Raw genomic sequence first — 23941 nt, 5'->3', positions numbered from 1 at the left:
TTACCTAACTCTACACCGTTCAGATAATAATCTGCCTTCCTGTTCTTACTCCCAAAGTGGATAACCTCACACTTATTCACATTAAACGTCATCTGCCAAGTATCCGCCCACTCACCCAGCCTATCCAAGTCACCCTGAATTCTCCTAACGTCCTCATCACATGTCACACTGCTACCCAGCTTAGTATCATCAACAAACTTGCTGATGTTATTCTCAATGCCTTCATCTAAATCGTTGACATAAATCATAAACAGCTGTGGTCCCAATACCGAGCCCTGTGGCACCCCACTAGACACCACCTGCCATTCCGAGAAACTCCCATTCACCGCTACCCTTTGCTTTCTATCTGCCAACCAGTTTTCTATCCATGTCAATGTCTTCCCCCCAATGCCATGAGCTTTAACTTTACCCACCAATCTCCTATGTGGGACCTTATCAAATGCCCTCTGAAAATCGAGGTACACTACACTACATCCACTGGATCTCCCCCTTAAGAATGCAGAAGAACAGAGTGATCTAGGAATAATGGTGCATAGTTCCCTGAAGGTGGAATCTCATGTGGATAGGGTGGTGAAGAAAGCTTTTGGTACGCTGCCCTTTATAAATCAAAAGCATTGAGTATAGGAGTTGGGATGTAATGTTAAAATTGTACAAGGCATTGGTAAGGCCAAATTTGGAGTATTGTGTACAGTTCTGGTCACCGAATTATAGGAAAGATGTTAACAAAATAGAGAGAGTACAGAGAAGATTTACTAGAATGTTACCTGGGTTTCAGCACCTAAGTTATGGAGAAAGGTTGAACAAGTTAGGTCTTTATTCTTAGGTTGAGGGGGGACTTGATAGAGGTATTTAAAATTATGAGGGGGATAGATAGAGTTGACGTGGATAGGCTTTTTCCATTGAGAGTAGGGGAGATTCAAACAAGAGGACATGAGTTGAGAGTTAGGGGGCAAAAGTTTAGGGGTAACATGAGGGGGAACTTCTTTATTCAGAGAGTGGTAGATGTGTGGAACAAGCTTCCAGTAGAAGTGGTAGAGGCAGGTTCGATTTCGTCATTTAAAAAAAATTGGATAGGTATATGGACAGGAAAGGAATGGAGGGTTATGGTCTGAGTGCAGGTCGGTGGGACTAGGTGAGAGTAAGCATTCGGCATGGACTAGAAGGACTGTTTCCGTGCTGTAATTGTTATATGGTTATAAAACTACATTTTCAAGATAGTTTTCAGAGAAGAATATTTCATTAACTACATGAGGCCCTTGTTAGATCACTATTTTCATAAAATAAAACTGGAGAATGTTGCAAACAAACACTCTGTGAACAAAAGGAATCACTTCCAGCAACTTTAGCCGTGTTAAATATGTATTTCAGTTCTGATGTTGTTATGGAACATAGACGAGTACAGCACAGGACAGGCCCTTCAGCCCACAATGTGCCAAATCAATTAAATTAGCATCAAGTGCCAAACCAAACTAATCCTATCTGCCTGCACAATGTCCATATCCTTCCATTTTCCTCACATTCATGTGCCTATCTAAGCATCTCTAAAGTCTCTAATGTATCTTCCTCTACCACCACCCCAGGAAGCACATTCTAGGCATCCACCACTCTCAGTGTAAAAAAACTTGCCCCTCACATCTCACCTTAAATGCAGGCCTCTGGTATTAGACCCTTCAATCCTGGGAAAAGATACTGACTGTCTACTCTACGCCTCTCATAATCTTATAACGTTTTATCAGATCTCTCCTCAGCCTCCGCTGCTCCAGGCAACACACGCCAAGTTTGTCCAGCCTTGCATTATAGCACATGCCCTCTCATCCATGCAGCATCCTGGTAAACCTGCACCTTCTCCAGAGCCTCAACATCCTTCCTATAATGGGGCGAGCAGAACTGTATGCAATATTACAGATATGGCCTGACTCAAGCTTTATAAAGCTGCCACATAACTTCCTGACTTTTGAATTCTGTGCCTTGACTAATAAAGGCAAGCATGCCATATGCCTTCTTAGCCACTCTATCAACCTTTGTAGCCACATACAGCGAGCTCTGAACTTGGAACCCAAGATCCCTCTGCTCATTACCATCCTGTTAAGGATCTTACCCTTAACAGTGTACTACGCTCTCTTTGCATTTGACCTACCAAGGTGCAACACTTCCCATTTGTTCAGGTTAAACTCCATCTGCCATTCCTCTGCACACTCTGAACAGAAGGAATCACTTCCAGCAACCCTATCTGTATTTAAATATGTATTTCTGTTCTGAGGTTGTTCAAATGATGCTGAGTTTCAAAGTGTAATGATAGCAAACACAATTGCAAACTCTGAACAATGGTTCCCAGCAGTCCTCCATCTCAATAGCTACCTCTGTGTACATAAATCTCAACATTCATTTGAAGAAACTTCCTTAATTTCCACAATAACTGCAAATTTTTAAAAACTGTCTACCGGGACAAATGTCAAATGCAACTTACTTACAGTGCAAGGTTAAGAGAACCTCATTAACCCAAAAACAGGATTTGAATTGCATCCAGATGATAGAGTTATTGAATAGGCTTAACTTAACAACAATATTATCCACCACTCCTACTTGAAAGAAGGGAAATTGTTCTAGGGCACATAGTATGTTAGCTGGTGATTACAACTGAAGAAGTTAAGGTCCTCTAAAGACCCAGTCCGGTAGGGTGAAACAGGAGGAGGATTATTCTCCACTCAGTAGCAACTTTAATAGGTCCAGGAGTGTATCTAATGACATGGCCCTAGGAGTGGGACCTGGTGCGGTCTTCTGTTGCTCTAGCTGATCTACTTCAGAGATGCTCTTCTGCACACCACTGTTGTGTCATGTGGTTATTTGAGTTTTGGTTGCCTTCTTGTCAGCTTGAACCAGTCTGGCCAATCTCCTCAGACACCTCTCATTAACAAGGTGTTTTTGCCCACAGAACTGCCACTTACTGGATTTTTTTTGTGTTTTTTTCCACCATTTTCTGCAAACTCTAGAGATAATGGTGCATGAAAATCCCAGGACATCAGCAGTTTCTGAGACACTCAAACCACCCCATCTGGCACCAATCACTTCACAGTCAAAGTCACCTAGATCATATTTCTTCTCCATTCTGATGTTTGGTCTGAACTTCATCTGAAACTCTTGACCATGTCTGCTTGTTTTTATGCATTGAGTTGCTGCCACATGATTGACTGATGACATTTTTGCATGAACAAGCTGGTGTCCCTAATAAAATGGCCACCAAGTGTATATATCATTGGGATTCATATGAGATATTAAAATGCAAAAGTGTTTTAATCCCAACAATGCAATCTCTCACTTTTAAAACTCTAACCAAGAATTGAGGACAGAAGGGAGCAAACTCACCCAAAAAGGATTCAAGGAAAGCATGGAAAAACTTTCAAATCAGAGGTTTGTATCATAAGATGAAGGAGAATTTGGCTATTTGGCCAAATGAGTATGCTCCACCATTCTATCATGGTTCATTTACTATCCCTCGCAACCACATTCTCCAGTCTTCTCCTTGTAACCTTTGACTCCCTGACTAATGAAGAACCTATCAACCTCTGCTTTAAATGACTTAATGACTTGGTCTCCCTGTGCCAATTAATTCCACAGATTCACTATTCTCTGGTTGAAGAAATTTCTCCTTATCTTTGTTCAAGTGGACAATGTGGCTGTGTGTCCTCTGGTCCTAGACTCTCCCACTACAGGAGACATCCTCTCCACATCCACTCTATTGAAAGATTTTGCTTAATGTCATATAAATCACATGAAGGCAAAAAAACATGCACATTCACCAGTATTCAATCATCAGAGTATTTTTTTTAATCTTTCACACCCTTCTCAAAGCTGCATTGCAGTCTGCTGCTGTTTGACACTAGCAATGCTCATTTGCCATGGTCTATATGCAAAATGAGACTTTTTTATTTTTTGACCATTTGCAGACAATAAGACATTTAATACATTTTTACTTTGCGTCTCACACCTGGTTAACTTATCTAGCATCTGTTACAGTTCACATAATTGAAAGTGGTAGCATTCCTTAAATCTTGTAACATTTCTGACCAACCCAGTATGCTTATTATTTTAACCTTTAATCTGCAGAATTGAATATGTAGAGAAAAAAGGTATTAGGCAAGCTAGATATTAATTGTGTAATCCTGAGACAACCACAAAAATGAAACATGAAAAAGGTGTCAAAAATCTTGGTGTTACAGAAAAAATATTCATGAGAAAGATTATTGCAGAGTTAAGTACTTAGACTGTGAAGTATCCTGTAAACCCTTGGTCACCCTACCCACTTTGCTGTTAGTCTGAACAACTAGGACAGTAGAGATGCCAGGCAGGATAGTTGAAAGCTCCTCTTGCAGGATGCGGGAAGGCAGCGAGACCTCCAGTGTCCCTGATGACTACAACTGTGAGAAGTGCATCCAGCTGCAGCTTCTAACAAACTACGTAATGGAGTTGGAGCTGAAACTGGACGAACTCCGGATCATTTGGGAGGCTGAAGGAATGATAGATAGGACATATAGAGAGGTCAAGAAAGTTCAGTCACTCAGCATTCAGCATGAGGTAGTAAATTGGATTAGACATTGGCTTTGTGGGAGAAGCCAGGGAATGGTAGTAGAGAGTTGGCTCTCTGACTGGAGGCCTGTGACTAGTGGTGTGCCACAGGGATCAGTACTGGATCCTTTGTTATTTGTCATCTACGTCAATGACCTGGAAGATCATATGTTAACTGGATCAGCAAATTTGCGGATGACAACAAGATTAAGGGTGCAATGGACAGCAAGGAAGGATATCATTCATGGCTTCAAGAGGGATCTGGATCAGTTGGAAAATGGCAGATGGACTTTGGTAGGACCAACTAGGGTAGGTTTTACACAGTGAACAGCAGGGGCACTGAGGGGTGTGGTAGAACAGAGATCTGGGAATACAGAAACATAATTCTTTTAAAGTGGTGTCACAGGTAGATAGGGTCGTAAAGAAAGCATCTGGCACATTGGCCTCCATGAATCAATGTAATGAGTACAGAAGAAGGGATGTTATGTTTATGTCGTATAAGACGAGTTCATGCCAACCATTCAGCATCTATTCAGACTATCTTTCTATCTATCTATAGTCTGGCCCAATAAACCACATCACCCAGCCATTCACCTATTGAGTCTAGCTAATCACGAGACAATTTACAGAGACCAGTGACCAGCACGACTTTGGACTGAGAAGAAACCAGACACCCAGGCAAAACCCATGTGTTCAAAGTGAGGAATGCACAAACTCCTTACAGATGACATCGGAATTGAACTGTGAACTCTGATGCCCCAAGCTCAAATAGCATTGCGCTAAATGCTACACTACCTTGGTACCCCAAGTTTATAACAAATGTTCAGCCCATTAGAACATGGGAGAAAGTTGAAGCACCTGGACAAAAGTTATGGGGTCACAGGAAGAGTGCACAAGCTCAACATAGATAGAACCTAAGGTCAGGCCTGAACCTGTGAGACAGAGGCAAAGGATCTTCTAGCAGAACTGTTGTACCAAATAGTGCTTTTTATTTTAAATGCACTATCTTGTCCCAATCAACTATTACCATTTGTGTTGCCTCATGAAACTTTTAAACAGCTCCATGAAATAAACCCATAATTCTGTGTCTTCTAATTCTGTCCACATATTTTTGGTGGGGATTATTATCTCTTTACTCAAGGCGCAGGTCCTATCCCAGTAACTGGACACAATATTCCAAACACATCACACCATTCCTATAAGGCACAGCCCAAACATTCAAAGTCAAAGTCAAATTTATTATTAAAGTAAATATATGTTACTATATACTACCTTGAGATTCATTTTCTCATTTATAGGAAAGTAAAGAAATACAATAGAATTTATGAAAAACTATAAACAAAATAAATGTTTAAATGTGCAAAAGACAAATTGTGCAAATGAAAAAAATTTGAGAACTTGAGTTGTGAAGAGTCCATGAAGGTGTGTCTGTAAGTTGTAGAATCAGTTCAGAGTTATAGTGAGTGAAGTTATTTACGTTGATTCAGGAACCGGGTTATAGGGGTAATAATTGTTTCTGAATCTGGTGATGTGGGATCTAAGACTTCTGTAATCTCAAATCTATTCTTGTAAAATAATTTGTTTGGATTTACTATTACATTTCAACTTTTGTATTCCATAAACCCAATATTTTGTTTGAAAGAGATGTGAGGGGATACAGAGGGCCACCAACTATGATTCTCCAAAAGGAAAATGTTGCCAATGCTGGAAATCTGAAATAAAAATGAAAAAAGTTGGAAACCCTTAACAAGTCACATAGTGCTTGCAAAGGTTTGGCAGATCCTTCATTGTTTCACCTGCTCCCTCCTTTCCAAACTCAAGAATATAACTTTCTCCATTCACAGAATTTATTGTTTGGTGTTGTTTACAAACAGATTGAGTTTTTTAAAGTAAAGTTAGGTTTGTAAAACCTAAGAGAGAGGTTATGGCTATTTGGTAGGAATTCCCTCTGTTGCTTCATGCAGTTGGAGGCTCAGAGGAAAAGAACAAATAACATTATTGTAAACAGAAGATATTCTGCAGATACGGAAATCCAGAGTAACACTTAGAAAATGCTGGAGGCAGCATCTATGGAGAGGAATAAAGAGTTGGTGTTTCAGGCTGAGAAATTTCATCAGGACAATAAATCTCATAATTTCTCCTATCTGAAGTGCTTGTCTTCTATTGTTATCTCTTCTTAATCACAACAATACTTCTAACTAATTTATGGTATTTTTGGTAAGAATTTTTAAAATTTAACTTTGATTTGATTAGCTGAGGCTTACTATTGAAACATGAAGATGGCAATAAGTTTCTCCAGTTAGGTGGCAACAAAGCGGAGGCTAATCTTTGAGGGAGAGTAGTTTCAAAGCTGAAGTAAACATGGGACATATCGAAAGGATTAACGTTTTTCTCCATCTTGAACTGGAGATTAGCATACTATTTATTTAATGTATAATTAATGAAGCTTGTTTTATTTTGATTACTTTATGATTATGAAGGGAATACATTGATGCATAAAGATTTCTTAGCATGGCTGTTCTTACGCGCACAAGGAACAATGAGGAAATCCCCTCATTTTCTGAGGTACAAGCAACAAAGGGAAGTCCTTCCAAACAGTCATAACCTAATCCTTTTAATAAACTGATCTTGAAGATTTGGAAACAGGAGATCAAAGCTGAGCATCCAGGAATTTGGCCAATCTTCAGGAAGAACTTAAGTAACTTGTTGCCTCCTTCACATTTATGGACATCAGGTTCTATGGATATTAGTGGTTAGTGCAGTGGTACTACAGCTTGGGGGATCAGAGTTCAGAGTTCACTTCTGACATCATTTGTGAGGAGTCTCTGTACGACCTCACTGTGGAATGCAAGGGATTTCTCTGAGTCCTCCCACCATCCAAAGACATACTGGGTAGGTTAATTGGTCATTGTGAACAGTCCCATTATTATGTTAGGATTAAGTCGGGATTGATGGGGGCTGCTGAGCAGTGCCTATTCCGTGGTACATCTCTAAATAAATAAAGCAAGTAAATAAGTAAATAAATCTCCACCTAAAATATCTGATTGCACACACATATCCCAGAGTATATACATAAGGTTGCAGCTCATATACTCAGTGGTCTAGTATAAACAGGTATGAAATATTTTACTTGCACTAACATTAGCATCACATAATGCTATGTGATGAGTTGCAAATCTACGGTCAGTAGTGGTGTTGAAGGATCCCATTTTCACTTAACCTAGCTTTTGTAGCCAGATAGTGGGGTAAGTTAGATCTACTAAGATCATCTCATTGCAAAGTCTGCAATATATTGGTGGGAACCAGACAAGTAAACAACAACCTCCTTTCCTCTCACATGGACTCACCTATCACTGCTAACTTGTGCTCATCCCCCTACCAACTTCTTATTCTGGTTTTCTCCCTCTTCCTTTCCAGTCCTGATAAAGAGTATCAGTCCCAAAACTTCAAATGTTTATTCCAGTCCCACAGATGCCGCTTGACCTGCTGAGTTCATCAAGTATTTTATGTGTGCAGATTTCCAACATCTGCAGGATTTTTTGTGTAAACAAACCAACAAGCTGGGACAGGCAACATTTTTAGATGTGGAAGTTGATCTAATTTGAGTGACACAAGAGACCGTGGAAATTCTGAAACTAATAATCTGATCAAATGCTACTCGATCTGCTAGATTCCTCTAGCACAGAGGTCGGCAACCTGCGGCTCCGGAGCCACATGCGGCTCTTTGATCTCTGTGATGCGGCTCCCCGTGGTTTGTTAGCTTTTGAAATGTAATTCGAAATTTGAAGATTATGGTGATCTTGTACAATCTGAAAACTTTGTGGAGACACCGTTTCCTGGCACATCCGAACCGGCTCACAATTAGCCACCGTTCCGGCTAAGGGAGATAGCCTACGGGGGTTTGTGAGTACGTGTCTTTTGGAACATCCGTGCCCACGGGGACGGGTTGAGGGAGGCTTTAAAGCAAGGCTGTTTAGCTCGAATAAAGCTACCTTTGACTGCAGTCTTTATTTTAGCGCTGCGTGTAGCGCTACACCGCTACAACGTGTTTTTTTATCGCTATTAATATACATCACAACTGCCAATGCCTGACACCCGCCAGTGCGCGCATTCTTTTAATTCTTCGATCCAAGGTAGGCTAACTATGGAGTAACCTTCAACCCAACGTCTTTTTCTCGGAGTTCAAAATGTTTTTGTTGCATGCAGAAATGTAATTTCGTTTTCTCTGCAGGAGTTCATCAATTTCATAAATGCAACACATTATAGTTTGTTTATACATAGCATAAAGGCAAAAAAAACCCGTTGTATGCAGTGTTATTTCATTTTGTGGCTCCCAGTGTTTTCTTTTCTGTGGGAAATGGGTCCATATTGGCTCTTTCAGTGGTAAACGTTGCCGACCCCTGCTCTAGCAGATGCAAGCTAGTCCACTTTCAACTGAGCACTCTTAATAATTTTCCAAAGGGGCAGGCCTCCTTGACTTAAAGGCTTTCTCAGTGATGTGCTAAGTAAAATCTGCATGAGACAATTAGGAAAACTTGAATCTTTTTTATCTCAGGCACCAAATTGTTGAACTTTAGCAGGCTACACACTTATTCTTACATTGGAAGCAGGAAATTCTAACAGATTACATTAAATCAGATAAACTTCACAATCCAACTACCTATACTGAGAGACAACAGTGAGAAATACAGGATATGTTTATTAAGATGATTATTACAATGAAACACCTAGTAAACATCACTTATTTTATATCTTTATTTTCTTTCAAATGTGGTTCTACTACCATTGGAGCTTGTGACCTACTGTTCAATGCCTGAGATTTACACTCTGATGGTATGTTTTCGGGTCATTGAGTGATCTGGTTCCATGAGGCTTCGAGCAAAGCATGCTACCTTGAGGCCAAGAAGCGAAGAGACAGAGTGCGAACCCATAATCGACTCCATTTCTTGCCGTTTAAAGCACCGAGGAAGACTGAAATCATCAAGGAGTGAATGGAAGGCGAACGGGTGCTCAGTGCTGCTCTACCAGCCTCTTGCTTGCAGCTGCAAGAGGAAGGTGTCTGCATGTGATGGTCTCCCTCTTCCTCTCGGTTGCTGCTCCCAAGGAAGGTTTCTGCATTCCGATGATCTCTCTTTCCCTCGGTGCTTTCAGAGGATGGTGCTGGAGCAAGGTAAATCGATGAGGTTTGTGGTTTGGACTCTGTAGTTCACGTTATGATGTGCTTCTGGTTTCTGGTTGCTCTTTTTTTATTTTGCTATTTTGGGTGGTTTTGTATCAGGGTGGCCTGCAGATAATGAACACTGAACTGAACTGAATATGCCTCGACTCCCACTTCGATTTTGTGTTTTATATTCTGTGCTTTTTTTTTAATTGCTGTTTGTGCATTTTTTTTGCATGTGGGGAGGGAGGATTGATGTTTTGCTTTGAACGCATCCATGGTTTTTCATGGCTGTCTGTGGGGAAGACGAATCTCAAGGTTGTATAAGGTACACATACTTCGAAAGTAAATGCACTTTGAATCTTTGATAAACATTTCAATGTCAATACTTTTATCATATATCACAATACTTACTGGCCAGTTAAACATTCTTTTAGTGCAGCATTTTCTTTTCGACATTTTACAACCATTAAAAACCCATTTTTCTGGCAGCATTGGGTAAAATCTGTAATGAGACAGTGTAAATTAAAAGTACATGATTCTCATAAATACCAAAACAAAGCCAATTAAGTATTTTGACTGTGCTTCATAATGAATGTGGTAGAATTTCTTAAAATCATCACAAACACATACACAAAACACATGGAAAATGTCTTCATCTAAAGTAAACCAGGAGGCAATTAAGCACTTACAATATTTAATAAATTTAAAGAATTTACTTTAACTGTTTGAAAAAAATAATTAAATTTGCTTAATAAAACTTCTTGTCTTAAAGATTTAGATTAAAAGATTAAAACCAGATCAGAGTAAATTTTATTATCAGAGTACGTATACGTCACCACATACAACCCTGAGATTCATTTTCCTGCCAGCATACTCAGCAAATCTATAGAATAGTAACTAAAACAATGAAAGATCAACCAGAGTACAGAAGACAACAAACTGTGCAAATACAAATAAAAATAACTAGCAATAAATAATGAGAACATGAGATAATGAGAAAAAGAATCCTTAAAGTGAGATCATTGGTTGTGGGAACATCTCAATGAATGGGCAAGTGAGTATAGCTATCCTGTTTTGTTCAGGAGCCTGATGGTTGTGCAGTAGTAACTGTTCTTGAACCTGATGGTGAGAGGGTGAGAGTCCTGAGGCTCTTATACCTTCTACCTGATGGCAGCAGTGAGAAAAGAGCATGGCCTGGATGTTCAGGATCTCTAATGATGGGTGCTACTTTCCTACATCAGCATTTCATGTAGATGTGCTCAATGGTGGCGAGGGCTTTATTTGTCACAGATACATCCAAAACATTGAAACACAGTGAAATGTGTCATATCAAATCAGCAAGAATTGTGCTGGGGAAAGCCCAAAAGTGTCGCCATGCTTCCAGTACCAACATAGCTTGCCCACAAATCACTAACCCAAACCCATACATCTTTGGAATGTGGAGGAAACCAGAGTACCTGAAGGAAACCCATGCAGTTATGGGGAGAACATACAAACTCCTTACAGAGAGCAGTGGGAATTGATCCCCAATGTTTTAAAAACTGAGGCTGTAAAGCATTGCATTAACTGCTACGCTACTGGGCTTACGTCTAGAACTGCTATATTCTTTAGCCAACATAGACAGATATTGTCTTATCAAATAACAAATGTCATGAGATTAGAAAATCTAGACATACAGGCGCACAACCCAACGTACCTCAGCAATACACTATTAACTGCTTGTAACACAGGCTAAATGCATTTCACTGCAGTGCAACTGGAACATATCCAGAGCACTCAGCTTGTACCCACATTGTCCTGTGCTCACACACAGGAGGAAAAAGATGAGGAGAAAAAAATAGTTAAAATCTGAGGAATAATATAATTATTAAGCATATTATGGAATATAAGGCAGCACCCGATATAATAGAACATATAGAAAATCTAGTTGTAAAGAGGGTAGTGTAAAGAGGGTTTCTTCTTTTTTGTTAACTAGCAGGAATGCTAATTTACTGATAACGAGAATGGTATTCCTTTGTAAACCAAATGGGGATTAATGTTCTTTCTTCTGAGTCTGTAAGCTTTTGTTGACGGGCTTTTGGGCAGATCGGCGCGAGGGGGTCGAGAGAGAGGACGCAATGCTCTAAGCTGGGCGAGGATCGGACCCCAAAGGGGGGTCCGAGGCCGGGAGATTCTCCGAGGATGGGGGGGGGGGGATGAAGCTAGATGTGCTTGGTTGACCACTCGGAGGGTCCTGAGCTGTTTGGAGAGTCCGAGGAGTTCGGAGGGTCCTGAGCTGCGAGTCGAGGAGTTCGGAGGGGATCGAATGGTGGCCAGAAGACTTCAGAAATTGAGCTCCAACGGTTGTGCACGAAGTGGTTTGGACTTTGATAAGTTTGGCGCCTTTTCTTTAATTTTCTCTTCATATATACTGTATCGTTATTAATCACTTAGTTATAGTAACCTTTATAAATTGTACTCATTTAATCGCATATGGTGTACTGTCTGTTTTTGGGTGAGGCGGGGACATCACACAGCATCCACACCAGCTGATTACCCAGTTTGGCGGGGCTGAAGGCTGCTCCCCCTAGACAAGAACGAGCTGAGCGAGCCTGAGGCGACCCAGGGGGTTACATTGTGGGGGCTCGTCCGGGATTGATTTCTGTGGAAGCTGTGTGATCACCTTCTTTAAATTGTGTCTGCGGCGAAGAGCTGGTGTGCCTTTGTGGGTGTGTGATTGCTGATTGCTTTGTGTGTTGGGTGAGGCGGAGCGGACCTCTCAGTTGTTGGGTGAGTGGCAGTGCTTGGCTGAGGAAAAGCGACAGGGACGGGTTGAAAGTTTGAGTAGGCGGGCTGGTGACTTTGTTAGAACTGTCGGGCGCAATTACCTCGAAGTGACCGCTGCCAGTTCTGGGAAAGTGTGGGAAAATGCGTGTGGTTTGACTGGAAGTCAAATGCCGCAGCTGGGGGGCTTATCATATCCGTGGCAGGAGATTGGTGGGAAGTTTTTAGGGTATCCCTTTTTGCCTAGGGGGGGCAGATAAATTGCTTGTGGTGCCAAGGGGATCTGTCAAGGGGATCAGTTGTTCCGTTGATTCGAGAGATGTCGGGAAACTTAGAGGAGGCCCAGTGGGGGAACGGCTTGGGGTCTCTGGGGGAGCACGTTCCCAGCAATGTACCAAGGAACTCCCGAAAGGAACAGACCCTATTCCTGAAGGCTTAGAGGGGCCATGCGCACAGGTGTTGTTACGGATGGATGGAAGTCAAGTTAAAGCCATCCTCGGCACCGGGGCGCCGGTTAAGTTGCTGTACAGTTTGTTTCATAAACGTTATTGGAAGCATTTACCCTTGACAACATTGAGGACACTGGAGATTCGGGGTACCAGTGCCGGTGATTATCCAGACAACGGTTGTTGGTTAGTGAAAATGGAGTTCTTAGAGGCAAATGTGGAGGAGACTGAGGTTCATGAATCGTTAATGCTGATGTGTCCGGACCCTGTTGAGACGGGCAGCGTTTCTGTTCTAGAGACAACCAAAATCCTGCTGGTGCGCTTGGGAGCCTGCCCGGAGGAGGCAGGTGAACGCTGTTTGGAGGCATTGTCGATGCACCCAGGATTTCGAGCACCATCAATAACTCTCTGAGACGTGAGACGAGATATCGGCTTTTATTGACTGGAAGAAAGAACAAGCAGCAATTGACCACCATGCTACATCCTGGAGACTGAGGGCAGGGCTCAGGCCTCAATCGCCTTTATACCGGGGTCTGTGGGAGGAGCCACAGGAGCAGTCAGCAGGGAGAGACGTGTCCAGACAGGTAGATGTGTCCACAGGCACTAACTCATATTTACCAATCCCTGGCAGAACTCCCCCTCTTGGGCTCCATCGGATCGCACCTTCCACCAGATGGAATCCCATGGCCAGTTCTCTTGAGCTTCTTCCCTCTCCATCTCCCGCTGAAAAAGACCTCGACCCACCTCAATGTCCATCAGAAAACCTCTTCTCCAGCGTTCTCTACAACCTTCTCCTAGTTCCACCCTCCTGCTTGGATAACACAACATTTCTAAGGATCCCTTATCCTTAACGATAACCCAAACACTACCAGCAGAAGACACTGCTTCTACAGAAAATGATTGCATGAAATACCCTGCAACATTAGCAGTAAAAATCTTTCATAGGGCGTTACATACAGATGATGTTTGACCTTCTGAGCGTGTTCGACATTTTCTTTTTTGTTTCAGATTTCCAGCATGTTTTTTTTTACATGATTTAAAAGACTGCAGAAATAGATTTGTCTTGGTAAAAATTTTTCTGTTAACAATCGATCTTATGGTTTCATTTTACAACTGAAAGTTAACAAAAGAACTAGTACTAAATTTCATGGAGTGACAATGCAACATCCCAATGAAATAGGTTACCATACTAATTTTATAGTTCTTAAAATAACCAAAACAATCTCGATTGCCAGGCTTGCATGTTTTGAAGCTTGGGGAAATCTATTGACACCATTTAAATTATTTTTAAATGCCCTTTTTGTACCACAAAAGGAAGAGCAAAATATCCCTGCATTTTGAAAGGGCAAGTGATCGAAAAGACATATTCCCTTCCATGACACTTTTTTAGCACTGACGATAACTTTGAAATAGAATACAATGGGTTCCTAAAATTGAATTTATGAATTCAAATTTACAATGTCCACAAACTGTCAAAATTTTGCTTGAATTATGCAATGGTAATAGCCATTAACTAACAATTTGAAAATGTTTAACGTGTCACAAATTTGACTTAGCACAAGGCAGAAAAAAACTCCGGAGTTTTATCATGTATAAGAGTGTCACTGGAAATCATGTGATCTCGAGTACAGAGATGACAATTTTTAATGAGTGACATTAGTAAACAATGAGTGATTTACCAGCACATTCAAGTGGAATAATAATTCAATATCCTTCAGAAAACTCTGCAAATAAGCTTTCAACTTTTAATAATACAGTGAAAGTAAAATAAAAGCACAGCTTTAAGTACAAATGTTTTAACTTTAAAAATACACAGAATTTAAATGCAAGTGATACACTAACAAGGGTTAAAACACAATAGTATTCAGCAGCTGATCAGGGCAACACTAAACTTGACTGCAGATTTGTTACAATTCAACTAGGTCTGTGGCTAATTTATTTACTATTTTTCAAATTTAGAGATGCAGCATGATAACGAGCCTTCACCACCCAATTCCACCCATATGACCAATTAATGTAGAAGGAAATTGGAGCACCCAACAGTAACCCATACTGTCACAGGGAGAGTCCATAGACTCCTTACAGACAGAGGTGGAAATGAACTCAGGTCTCTGACGACATAATAGAGCTGCACTAACCGCAATGCTACCGTGCCGTAAACAGTGATAAACTTTGAGAACTCCATTCCATTATTGTATTGTATTGTACTAAATTACTTATTTTTATGATATGCACAAATCTTGTCACATATAAATTGATGTGATACTTTACAATTTAGATATTTCAAGGATCAAGGATCAATTTTATTGCCCTATATATTTACATGTATTAGGAATTTGTTGTGATGTGCCGGTGCAACATGCATCAAAAAAAACATTCAACAATTAGACAAAATTTTAAAAAATAAAAATAAAGATAGAAGTTAAGGTACAGTTATGGAATGAAATGAGCATAAATACATAAATACCAGCATGTAGTTACGATGTAAACATCAATATAAAAGGTAGTTTAAAGTGTTTACAGCGCAGAGCACTGACTGGGTTAATAATGGGGAAGAGGCTATAAAAAGAAGTGGTTGATATGATTAACTGCTTGGGGAAAGAAACTCTTAAGATGGCATGAAGTTTTTGTTTTAATAGTCCTATAGTGCTTTCCAGAAGACAGCTTTTGGAAAAGGCAGTTTGCTGGGTAGGGAGTGACCTCAATGATTTCTCCTGGACATGTACATGTCCTGCAGTGATGGTAGGCTGCAGCCGATGACCTTTTTCTGCTGATCTGACAGTTTGCTGAAGTTTTTGTATATTGTGAGAAGATGCTGAACCAAACCAGACAGTAATGGCTGAATGGCGCAGGATTCTCTTACAATATACAAAAAATACTTTTTGGTCATTTTATTGGGAAAATGCATTATCAATTTATAACAGTGACTTTAAAACTTATCATTCACAACTCATAAATTCAGAAATTATGTAACTGAATTATAATTACTTATTTTGGATTCGGTAGAAGAAAATGCATCCTGTGTTACTTCCTCAGAATTTAAAACTGAACTGATGAATAATTGAAATTACTTTCATTAAAATAATGGTCTGATTCAACAGGAATAGATGACTTTAAACATCTCTGTCGTCAGTCTTTAGGAAATTTATGTTCTGTATATTTGTTCTGCAATCTCATGAACCCAATGTTGATTAACCAAACTGATTCAATTTCATCGTCAAAAAAGACTACATGACAAAACTTTTTATGACCTATTTAATATCTAACATATGCCAGTGGTAGATCTTAAGCCTTAAATTAGCTATTATCAATGTTTTGTCACTTATTTAACAACCAGGTTTTAATTAGTTTTTTCTCAGTAATCTGATAATTTGTTTGCCAGGAAGATGCAGCAAGACTGCAGACCAATTACCAAGATCGCACACTGCATGCTAATCCAATTTAAATTTCAGCAAATTGCTGTCAAACCTGATTAATAAAGAATTTTAACAAACCCTCTTGCTCCATGTAAATTCCTGATTTACTTTCCTCCTTCCCTTCACAATCTACTACAGAATTCCAACCCACATTCAAATTGAACCTGAACCAGATGACAGACAGCCTATTCACATTGTTTTACACTGAAACTGCCAGATGGAAAAATAAAAAGGAAAATCAGCTAATTTAAAATTAAACAATAAATGCTGGAAATATTTGGCAGGTCAGGCTGCATCTGTGGTAAGGGAAACAGAGTTAGACCATGAGACATAGGAGCAGAATTAAGCCATCAATCATGGCTGATTTATTTTCCCTATCAATCTCAGTCTCCTGCCTTCTCCCTGTAACATTTCAAGCTCTTACTAATCAAGGGCATATCAACCTCCACTTTAAATATACCAATGACTTGTTCTCCACAGCCATCTGTGTATATGAATTTCACTGATTCACCACCCTCTGACTAAAGAAGTTAATTATCTCTGTTATGAAGGGATTCTGAGGCTGTGTCCTCTGGTCCTAGACTTCCTATCACGGGGAACATAAAACCATAAGACATAGGAGTAGAATTATGCCATTCGATTCATCAGGTCTGCTCTGCCATTCCATCATGACTAATTTATCATCTTTCAAGTCTTTAAGTCAAGTCACTTTTATTGTCATTTCGACCATAACTGCTGGTACAGTACATAGTTAAAATGAGACTTTTTTCAAGACCATGGTGCTAGATGACACAGTACAAAAACTAGACTGAACTACGTAAAAAAACAACACAGAATAAAAAACTACACTAGACTAAAGACCTACCCAGGACTGTATAAAGTGCACAAAACAGTGCAGGCATTACAATAAATAATAAGCAAGACAAAAGGGCAGTAAGGTGTCAGTCCAGGCTCTCAACCCTGTTCTCCTACCTTCTCTCTGTAACCTTTGGCGGTGTGACTAATCACGAATCTTTCAAGCACTGCTTTATCCTCTCCATCTTCACTCCATCTAAGCCTCATTCAATAGGTTTCAATGAGATCCCTCTTCATTCTTCTAAACTCCAGCGAGTATTATTCACTGACTGCAGTGGCCTCTGATCCTAGACTCTCACTATTGGAAACATCCTCTCCACATCAACTCTATGCAGACCTTTCTCAGCTCAAAGGGACTGTACAAGTGAGTTGAAATTTGATTCAGACTTGAACTACTTTTGAATCAGAATCAGGTTTATTATCACTGACATTCTGTACATCATGAAACTTGCTGTTTTGTGGCAGCAGTACAGTCCAATACACAAATATTATACTATAAATTACAATAAGAAATATATTTAATTGAATTGAATTATCTTTATTGTCATTATACATAGGTACAATGAAACTCTGTTTGGCTTCCTCTCAGGCAATCAAACAAAGCGGTAGATAAAAACAAGACAGTAATAGAAAAACAGTACTAAATAGATAACCAGCAGAAAGTAAGTTGCAGCAGCACCAGAATATCACAGTAGTGCACAAAGTGCTGTTAGTGCAAGTATTTGAGTCCTTGTGTGTGCATGTGTGTGCTCACAGTTTCAGTCATTGTTCTGTGAGAGTGGTGTGATGGAGGCCACAGCTCTGGGGTAGAAGGTGTTCCTCAGTCTATTTGTTCTGGCTTTTAGTGTCCTGAACCTTTTGCTGGGCGGCAGTGGGTCAAATAGGGAGTGGCCGGGGTGTGTGGTGTCTCTGGTTATGCTAAATGCTTTCTTCCTGAGTCTGCTGGAATAGATGGTGTCCAGTCTTGGAAGCTTCATCCTGACAATTCGCTGGGCCGCCTTCACCTCGCGATGCAGGTCTTGTTGCTCAGCGGCTGTGCAGCTAGCATACCACACTGTGGCGCTGTTGGTCAGGATGGTTTCAATTGTGCTTCTGTAGAAGTTAAGCAACAGCTTTTGTGGGAGTTTGGCCTGTTTCAGCTTTCTGAGGAAGAACAGTATTTGTTATGACTTTTTTACAAGCAGTGAGGTGTTGGTGGTCCATGTCAGCTGCTTTGACAACATAACTCCAAGGAACTTTAGGTTTTCCACACTTTACACTACCTCTCCATGTATATGTAGGGAGGTGTGTACTCTGTCTTTTGATCTCCCGAAGACAATGATCGTCTCTTTTGATTTAGAAGTGTTAAGGACCAGGTCGTTGCGCTTACACCACTCCGTCAGATGATCCATCTCGAGCCTGTAAGCTGATCCATCCTCGTCCGAGATCAGGCCAACCACTGTGGTATCGTCCGCAAATTTAATTATGGAGTTGGAGGTGTAGATGGGGGTGCAGTCATGTGTGAAGAGTGTGTAGACCATAGGGCTCAGCACACAGCCCTGCGGGATGCCTATTTTTAAGATGAGGGTGGTGGAGGTGTGCTTACCAACTCTGACTTGCTGTGGTCGGTCTGTGAGAAAGTCCATGACCCATGAGAACAGGGAGGAACCAAGGTCAAGAGTGTTCAGTTTGCTGACCAGTTTATGGGGGATGACTGTGTTAAATGCAGAACTGTAGTCCACAAATAACATCCTCACATAAGTGCTCGGTTCCTCTGAGTGAGTCAGAGCAATATGGAGGGCTGTTGTGATTGCATCCTCTGTGGAGTGGTTTGCCCGGAAGGTATGTAAAAATTAAATAGGTTGTGTAAATAGAGATCAAAAATAGTTGAATATTTGGAATTAATAAAGAGAGTAATTAAAAACTGTGGATGATTATAATAAAATCAAAGGGCTGGCAAGCTTTGATTGTGTTTTGTTGAGAGGTTTCACAACCCACAGAAGAGTAAAGTATTCAGTTTGCAGACTACACATTGATGGCTGCAGTTTTCACTCATGGGATTTACAAATTTTAAAGGGTTAAACATAGCAAGATGAACTAACAAGTTTTCATACATGCCAGTATTTTTGCATTATGTACAACATACAGGAATATTCTAGTGAAAATTCAGTTTAACAAGCCAAGAGTGGGTGCACAAATTTGGAAGAACTGGATAAGTGTCAAACTTGGAACCAAAGGAGGAGGAGTTAGGACTTGCAACAAGCAACAAAAAAAAATTATACTGAATTATTAATGCAGGTCACATCTCACAAAGTACTTTGTAAGATATAGGAGCAGAATTAAGCCATTTGGCCCACTGAGTCTGCTCCACCATTTCATCATGACTGATTCATTTTCCCACTCAGTTCCAATCTCCTGTCTTCTCCCCATATCCTTCCATGTCCTGACTAATCAAGAACCCTTTAAATAAACCCAATGACTTGGCCTCCACAGCCCCTGTGGCATCAAGTTAAAGGCAAGGTACTAGATTAGGTAGAGATTGGGTGACTGACAGAATTCAGAGAATGGAGATAAAGGAGTCCTTGTCAGAATAGCTGCTTGTGGCTAGTGGTGTTCCACAGGAGTCAGTGTTATGGCTGCAGATTTTCACCTCATTCTTCAATGATCTGGATGAAGGAACTGATGCCATTGGAGCCAAGTTTGCAGAGGATACCAAGATAGAAGGAGGGACAGCTAATGTAATAGAGGAAGGAAGTCTGCCCAATGACTTGGACAGTTTGAAAGATTGAGCAATGAATTGACTGGTGGAATATAGCATAGGAAATTTCGAGGTTAAGCACCTTGGTAGTAAAAATAAAGGTGTAAAATGTTTTTGTTTTAAATGGGAAGAGAATTCAGAAATTAGATGTGCAAAAGGATTTGAGAGTTCTCACTTAAGATTCCATTAAAGTTAACTTGCAGTTGAGTTATTAGTAAAGAAGGCACATGCAATGTTGGCATTTATTGTAAAAGGTTTAGAGCATAAAAGCAAAGAAGCTGAAGCTTGAAAAGGCATTGGTCAGACCTCACTTGGATAACAGTGAGCAATGTTAGGGCTCCTACCTAAGGAATAATCTGCTATACCTGGAGAGTCCAGAGCAGATATACAAGGATGACCCCTGGAATGGAAGCCTCGCCTTATAAAGAGCATTTGATATCTCTGGGCCTGTACTTGATGAAGTTCAGAAGGATGGGGAGGGTGGGGTCGATCTCATTGAAATCTACCAGATACTGCAAGGCCTGGATAGAGTGGACGTAAAGAGTAGGAGAGTCTACGATCCAAAGACATAGCCTCAGAATAATATCAGTAATATACTGATGCTCATAATTCATTTGTACCTAGTTTAACAACTTGGTCTTAAAAAAAGTTAATTAAAGGCAGCATTGTAGTGTAGAAGTTAGCATAACACTATTGCAGTGCCTACAACCTGGGATCATTTCCGCTGCTGTCTGAAAAGAGGACTCTCATTCCCCGATGACTGTGTGGGTTTCCTTTGGGTGCTCAGGTTTCCTCCCAGGTTCCAAAGATATACAGTACAAGCTAAAGTTAGTAAGTAACATGCTATGTTGGTGCCAGGAGCATGGGGGCACTTGCAGCCTGCCCCCAGCACATCCTTGGACTATGTTGGTCACTGATGCAAATGATGTATGTTTCAATGTTTTGATGCACATGTGACAAAGTAAGGTAATCTTTAAATACTGTAAACATTTTTGGATATTGACAAAGCAGTTGTGTTGCTTGAAGGGTCAACAATCGTCCCTCTAAAAACTGAGATGAGATGGTGCATGGATACATGACAAGGCTGTGTGTTTAGCACCCTGCTCTATTCACTTTATACTTATAACTGTAAGGTTAAGCACAGTTCTAATGCCGTATTTAAATCTGCCAATGACTCCACTGTTTTTGACTAAATCAAAGGTGGTGACGAAATAGCATATAGGAAGGAGAATGAAAATCTGGCTGAGTGGTGCCACAACAACTTGTTACTCAATGTCAGCAAGACCAAGAAGGAGGAAGCTGCAGGTCCATGAGCCAGTCCTTGATGGAGGATCAGAGGTGGAGAGAGTCAGCACATTTAAGTTCCTCAGTGTTATCATATTGGAGGACCTGTCCTGGGTCTGACACACAAGCGCAATTACAAAGAAAGCCCAGCAGTGCCTCTACTTCCTTAGGAGTTTACAAAATTCATTATGACATGTAAAACTTCGAATAACTTCTACGGATATGTAGTAGTGAATACAGCCCAGTCCATCATAATGAGCACATTTACACTAGAGCACTGTCACAGGAAAACAGCATCTGTCATCAAGGACCCTCACCACCCAGGTCATGCTTTCTTCTCACTGCTACCATCAAGAAGGTGGTACAGGAGCCTCAGGACCCACATCACCAGGTTCAAGAATAATTATTACCCTTCTTGGACTAGAGAGGATAACTTCAATCACCCCATCACTGAACTGTCACTTTGAACTTTGAATTTCTTCAGTTTGAGGCAAGTGAATCTGTCAAATTTATTGTTGTAGAGCATAGGTGTCAAACTCAAGGCCCGGCGTACAATTATATCCGGCCAGCGAGATCATTTTAGATAGATCTATTTAATTATTAATGGCCCGGTGATATGAAGCCTATTATTGTAAGTTAATACCAATCATAAAAATAATGCTTGCTCAGCAGTCTTCTTCATAAGAAACGGAATTTGTGAAGTGAAACACTTTGTAGTTATAGCAGAGACTGAGACACATGAGAACAGGCTGAAAAAACGGAGGCAATGAAAGCTGCGTTCACACACGCCCAACGGATCCGGCCCACATGAAGCTGCATTTTGCCCAATCCGGCCCGTGACCTAAAATGAGTTTGACACCCCTGCTGTAGAGGCTATGTCATTGAGTGTGTTCATAGCAAATATTGACAGGTTCTGAGAATGGGGTTGAAAATAAAATCAGTCATAATTGAATGGCAGAACAGTCTCAATGGGCTAAATTGCCTAATCCTGTTCCTATATCTTATGGTCTAATGTTTTTTTGCTGGACATACAGACAAATATTGAAAGATAGTACAGGAAGTGGCCTAGAAACTACTCTGCTACAGTACTTTGCATTTGAGCAGTGTTTTGTTACCTTGATGCTGTTTGTGAAAGTCACATTATGTGTGAGAAATTAAACTGCAGTGTTCAAACAACAGTTTTGTTGAATGTCCCTAAGCAATGCCACAATGAAGTTCGGTTCAGCATTCTCTACCATGGTCAGGTGTTGCAAGTTCTCACACTTCTCAAAACACAGTTATTCTTAGAAGGCCATAAAGTACCACAGTTGGGATATCCAGGGAGGAGTAGAACCTCTGGTGAAGGGGTTTGTTGACTCTATTCTGGGGTAGCTCCCTCACCTTTGGACCCCATCAGACACTCAGCTTTCACCTGTGGCTCCAAGTAGCTGTTCACATGCAACAAAAGCCACATCCCAGTAACCACTCCAACAGTTGGGCTAAAAGGTAAGAGACTAGTGAGGTTTAGAAACAGTGCTTATTAATTATGAACGTGCAGTTGCAAGAAAAAGTTTGTGAATCCTTTGCAATGACCTGGTTTACTGCATTAATTACTCATAAAATATGGTCTGATCTGCATCTAAGTTACAATAATAGACAAATACAATCTGCCTAAACTAATAACACACAAACAATTGTAATTTTCATGCCTTTATTCATTTTTCATGTTTAATCAATCACAGTCCAGGCTGGAAAATGTATGTGAACTCTTGTGTTTAATAACTGGTAGAACCTCCTTGAACAGCAATAACCTCCACCAAACATTTCCTATAGCTGCTGATTAGACTTACAGGATGGTGAGGAGGAACATTAGACAATTGCTCCATACAAAACTGTTTCAGTTCATCAATATTTCTGGGATTCATTACATGAACAGCCATCTTCAGGTCATGCTGCAGCATCTCAATTGGGTTAAGAGATCTGGTCTCCAACCTCACCATTACAAAACATGAATTTTCTTCTCTTTAAACCATTCTATCATTGATTTACTCTTCTGTTTTAGATCATTACCTTGTTGCATCATCCAACTTCTATTAAGCTTGAGGTGACAGACCGCTACACTGATAATCTCTGTAAAATGATTTGATACAATTAGAATTTGTTGTTCCCTCAATAATTACAAGCCATCCAGGCCCTGAGGGAGCAAAACAGCCCCAAACTATGATGCTCCTTCCACCATGCTTCACAGCTGGGATGTGGTTTTGGTGTTGGTGTGCAGTGCCCTTTGTCCTCTAAACATAGAGTCAAAAAGATTCTGCCAAAATGTCTCCACTGTCCACAGAACATTGTCCCAGAAGTGTTGTGGAATATCCAGGTAGTCTTTTGCAAACTTGAGATGTGCAGCAATGTTTATGTTTGGAGAGCAGTGGTCCTTCCATGAACACCATTCTTTCTTACAGTGGACACATGAACAGACTTTAGCAAGTTCTAGAGATTTCTACAGGTCTTTGCTCTTATCCTTGGGTTCCTTTTCACCTCCTTCAGCATTGCATATTGTGCTCTTGTGATCTTTGCAGGGAGAGTCACAACAGGACTGAATCTCCTTCATTTGTAAAAAGTTTCCCTTACGGTGGACGGATGAATACACGTCTTTAGAAATATTTTTTGTAGCCTTCCCAGCTTCATGCATCTCTACAATTCTTCTTCTAGGGTCCTCTGAAAATTGTTTTGACATGAT

General features: G+C 40.5%; 1 protein-coding gene and 1 long non-coding RNA gene across 3 annotated transcripts in view; one reads left to right on the top strand and one right to left on the bottom strand.

The window, feature by feature from the left end:
- cmc1 (C-x(9)-C motif containing 1) overlaps positions 1-23941 on the bottom strand; it is a 73234-nt gene that overhangs the window by 6150 nt on the left and 43143 nt on the right. The window contains exon 3 of the mRNA XM_059945019.1: positions 10136-10226. Coding sequence (XP_059801002.1) covers positions 10136-10226 — 91 coding nt within the window. The remainder of the gene's footprint in view (positions 1-10135; positions 10227-23941) is intronic.
- Positions 17-23941, top strand: part of LOC132378257 (uncharacterized) — a 28013-nt gene continuing 4088 nt past the window's right edge. The window contains exon 1 of one of the 2 annotated variants that reach the window (XR_009506949.1): positions 17-9733. This is a non-coding gene — a long non-coding RNA (uncharacterized LOC132378257). Of the gene's footprint in view, positions 9747-23941 lie in introns of both variants that reach the window. The other variant, XR_009506950.1, reaches the window with a different exon arrangement.

The sequence above is a fragment of the Hypanus sabinus genome, chromosome 20, assembly GCF_030144855.1.
Source record: "Hypanus sabinus isolate sHypSab1 chromosome 20, sHypSab1.hap1, whole genome shotgun sequence".
Classification (NCBI taxonomy): Eukaryota; Metazoa; Chordata; class Chondrichthyes; order Myliobatiformes; family Dasyatidae; genus Hypanus; species Hypanus sabinus.
Note: the sequence above shows the minus strand (reverse complement) of the source record. Positions and strands in the feature narration are given on the sequence as shown.